Source organism: Galeopterus variegatus, unplaced genomic scaffold (assembly GCF_000696425.1).
Source record: "Galeopterus variegatus unplaced genomic scaffold, G_variegatus-3.0.2 Scaffold723, whole genome shotgun sequence".
In the NCBI taxonomy this organism is placed as follows: Eukaryota; Metazoa; Chordata; class Mammalia; order Dermoptera; family Cynocephalidae; genus Galeopterus; species Galeopterus variegatus.
In genome coordinates, this window is record NW_007726834.1 from 18,134 (window position 1) to 22,579 (window position 4,446).

Genomic DNA, 4,446 nt, shown 5'->3' on the forward strand with positions numbered 1-4,446 from the left:
GCTCGCGGCGGCTCAGCGCAGCGCCCAGAGCCCGCTCCCCGTACGCTGGCTCGCGGCCTCCCCGGGGGCCCGGGACGCCGGGGAACCCCACCCCGACCCCAGCCCAGGGAGTAACAGCGCCCGCCGACGCCTGCCCCAATCCGGTCGTGGAGAAACCTCAGCCCCACATCTGGATCTGCCTCTTCCCTCAAAATAACAATCCCCTTTGCCACCATCCCTCTTCTACTGCTGGAAGGGCCGTTCCCTTCTTATGGCCCCACCTGTGGCCCTTTCTCTATCCTCCAGCCATTCGGCTGTAACCCCCAGGGCCAAGTACACACGTCCGCAGCACTGAGCCCAGCCCCAGGATCCTCACCTCCTGGCTGTCCCTCTACGCCATCCCTGGAGCCTGGCCGGCAAGGTCAGCCCTGACTGTGGGGCAGAGAGGGCTCGGCCACAGCACACTTCTGTGGGCACCACCAAGGCCAGACAAGGGGCATGAGGACCTCAGACTCCTTTGGAGCTCTCCCGTCTCCAGCTGCTCAGGCATCCCCTGTTCCCGGGGTCACCACCAAATCCAGATACTGCCTGGCTGAGCTGGTGCCCCTGATGCTGGGGCACAGACACAAGGGGCGAGGACTCTCTTTCAAAAGTAGAGTAAACACACAGCCAGGCTGCTGCCCTCAGGAAACCTTCTAAACCCCCTGATGCCCTCCAGAGCTGCCCCTGAGCTCAAGCTCAGGCTGGCCCTCCCCACAGCTCCTTCCCCAGGCGTGGCCTGTCACCAGGCGGGACGAGCCTTGGCAGAGTCTTACAGGAGATTCTGGGAGGGAATGGGGCTTGGATAAAACCCTTTTCAAATGATACATGTGGTCTGTGAGGCCAGGAGTATGTGGTGTAATAGAAGGGCTGACCCTGCCTGACCTTAGTCTTGCAGTGATGTAACCTCTGGGTCCTGGTGTCCTCATCTGTGAAATGGGAATAATAAGAGGTCCTACCTCAGAAGGCAAGTAACATCCTGGCATGTCATCATCAGAGTAGCTTTTGGCTTTCCATACCCTTGGCCATCCTGGGTGTGGCCTTCACTCCCCTTCTCTCCTTAGTCCTGCGAAAACCTAAACTACATTTGTACTTGAGAGATAATGTCACTGGGTTCCACTGTTTATTCTGTTTTCTGTTGGTTCTCTTTGCATCTGAGAGTAGAAATCATCACAGGGTAGGAATGGTGTTTCACCCAAAGACTAGGAAGTCCCAAAAGGCAGGGGCTGGACCTCTCCCGTCAAAGTGGGGACTCTCCCAGCCCTATCTGACTCAGGATTCTCAAGGGCAGAGATGATGCCTTCCCAGCCAGCCTGGGAATTTCACAGAGGCAGGGACTGTACCTTTCCTATCAGATTGAGGGCTCTGTCAGCACAGGGATGATGCTTCTGTCATCAGATGGGGCTCTCCCAAGGTCTGGAGCTGGGTTTCCCCCATCAGACTGGGGAGTCCCTAAGGGTAGGGGCTGTGTCCCTATTGTCACAGTCCACTGGAGAGAATTCTTGACCACCTTTCAGACTTTGAATAGTGGGGAGAAGAGGACACGGGGGTGACCCGAGTGACAGAACATGAGAAAGGACCATGACATAACCTAGGGGGTACACCCGACCCCCATATAAGTGGGCAACATGCAGGGGTCCCTCAGCCCCAAGTCAGAGTGGAAGGGACAGGGACAGAGATGATGCTGGTGGTGGGGAATGGTGGAGCAGAACTCCTGGGTCCTATAGGGACAGCGCTCTCACTCTCCTTCCAACTCCCTCCATAGGTCATCTGTGGCCAGGATGATGGTCCCCCCAGCTCAGAGGATCCTGAGCGTGATGACCATGAGGGCCAGCCCCGGTCCCGGGTGCCTCGGAAGCGGGGCCACATCTCACCCAAGTCACGCCCCATGGTCAATTCCACTCTCTTAGGGCTGCTGGCCCCACCTGGGGAGGCTTGGGGGGTCCTTGGGCAGCCCCCCAACCGCTTGAACCACAGCCCCCCACCCTCGGCCAAGGTGAAGAAAATCTTTGGCTGGGGCGACTTCTATTCCAACATCAAGACGGTGGCCCTGAACCTGCTCGTCACGGGGAAGATCGTGGACCACGGCAACGGGACCTTCAGCGTCCACTTTCGACACAATGCCACTGGCCAGGGCAACATCTCCATCAGCCTTGTGCCCCCCAGTAAAGCTGTAGAGTTCCACCAGGAACAGCAGATCTTCATCGAAGCCAAGGCCTCCAAAATCTTCAACTGCCGGATGGAGTGGGAGAAGGTAGAACGGGGCCGCCGGACCTCACTCTGCACGCACGACCCAGCCAAGACCTGCTCCCGAGACCACGCTCAGAGCTCGGCCACCTGGAGCTGCTCCCAGCCCTTTAAAGTCGTCTGCGTCTACATCGCCTTCTACAGCACAGACTATCGGCTGGTCCAGAAGGTGTGCCCAGATTACAACTACCATAGCGATACCCCCTACTACCCCTCTGGGTGACCCTGGGCAGGCCACAGAGGCCAGGCCAGGGCTGGAAGGACAGGCCTGCCCATGCAGGAGGCCATCTGTCTGGATACTGGGCAGGGAAGGGGATGGGCCTCTGGCAGGGAGGGGGGTGGAAGAGAGGAGATGCCAAGTAGGGCAGGGCCAAGTCTCAAGTGGCAGGAAGGGATCCCAAGTGCTGGCCCTAACCTGAGGCTGTGGAGCCACTAGGACACAGGAGCACTGTGGGAGGAGTGGGATCCCTGTGAGGCTTTCCCACTGAGCCACAGACAGATGCTGTCCCCAAGGTCCCTGGGCAGGCAGTCTAGTATGGCCCCAAATCAAGCCATGGAGAGGAACCTAACCTTCTGCCATGCTGAGAGAGGACAGCAACAGGGAGAGGGGGTGTTATCAGTGTGGACACAAGTAGTCAACTTGGGCTGGACGGCTGAGACAGGGCTTCCTGGGGCCAGCAGTGGGGTGGGATGGGACAGGGCAGAAGGAGCTCGCCAGCCCAGCCCAGTGGGTAGTTCTGAGTCCCTTGTCCTGCGCTGAGCACGGCATGAGGGTGATGTGGTGACCGTTGGGGTCATTGACCTCTGGACACATAGACCATCTGTCTCCAGCCAGGCTACCCCTTTCCAGACCTCCCTCTCCTGCCAGCACTCTCCACTCCTAGCCACCCTCCTGCTGATGGCACACTGTCCTTAAGCTGAGACAGGACAATGGTGGTCCTCTGAGCACCTAGTCCACAGATGTGCCGGGTGTCCCTCCTCCACCCCGCTCCCCTGCTGGCTCCTCTGGGAGCTTCTTTGTCCGAGCGAGTGGCCCCTCAATAGTCAGCCTCGCCTGTCAGACTGGGGCTCTCCCAGATCAGGATGGTGCCTCCCTCGCGGCCCGTGGGGCCAGCAGCAGCGTGGGGTGGCGTGAGCACTACCAAGCCCAACAAGACTGGAGGGCGCGCTGGACCTGTCCCTAGTGTCTGTCTGTGGGCGGGGGGAGGGGAGGGACGTCTTGTGAAATCACCCGATTGCCGACTTCTGTGTGCAGAATCTTGTTCGTGGAGCAGGGAATAAAGCTTTCCCCAGGGCGCTGGATTCCGAGTTGTCCAGGGGAGGGGGCCCCGGGTTCCCCTCGGTCCAGCCAACACTTCTCAGATGGCAGCAGGACATTTGTTGGAGACCAGAGCTGCAGTCTCCGACAGCCAGCATCAGGCTTCCCTCTTCAGCCCCGTTTCCAGGCCAGCAGATCCAGCACCAGGAAACCTGAGCAAACACCCTGTGCCTGGTGCTCGTAGGGGTGGCGGTGGCATCTGCAAGGCAGCCTGGGGAGGAAGAGTGAGTAGGTAGGAGGGGCCCCTGTTGCCCTCCCTGAATTGCCATCTGGGTAGGACCCATGGGGGTAGTGGCCAGAGACCAGTGGGGTCCTAGCTCTGTCCTTGTTTTCTATGTGGCCCTGGCCAAGTCCGTTCTCTCTGGCTCTCTTTCAGTTTCCTCCTCTATATCATGAGGGGCTTGCCCAGCCCGGTGGCTCTCAAATGTGAGTGGGCATTTGAATCACCTAGAAGGTTTATTAAAACACAGAGCTAAAGGCCCTACCCCAGAGTTCCTGATTCAGTAGGTCTGGGTGGGGCCTAAGAATCTGCAGGTCTAATGAGTGCCCAGGTAGATGCTGGTTCTGCTGGTCCAGGGACCACACTTTGGGAACTGCTCAAATGACTAAGTTCCTTTCTGGCTCTGGCTCCAGAGGATGAGGAGACACCTCTGATGCTCTCTCCCAACTGTAATCTTCGTCTGCTTCTGCTGGGGAAGGGTCCTTTCAGAGAATCTGAGGTATTGGGTTCTCAATCTGGCGACATGTTAGTGTAGGAACAGACTGGGGTGGAGTGGGGACACAGGGAGCCTGAAAACAGCCGTTGTCCCCCAGCCCATAGAAGGGGCTCAGAATGGGTGGCTGCAGATGGCACCTTGTCAGGG

The 4,446-nt window shown here is 58.7% G+C and overlaps 1 protein-coding gene across 1 annotated transcript in view; it reads left to right on the forward strand.

Annotated features, from left to right (window-relative positions):
• Positions 1 to 3,561, forward strand: part of NXPH3 (neurexophilin 3) — a 5,320-nt gene extending 1,759 nt beyond the window's left edge. The window contains exon 2 of the mRNA XM_008571794.1: positions 1,784 to 3,561. Coding sequence (XP_008570016.1) covers positions 1,784 to 2,488 — 705 coding nt within the window. The 3' untranslated portion in view covers positions 2,489 to 3,561. The remainder of the gene's footprint in view (positions 1 to 1,783) is intronic.
• The last annotated feature ends 885 nt before the right edge of the window (positions 3,562 to 4,446 follow it).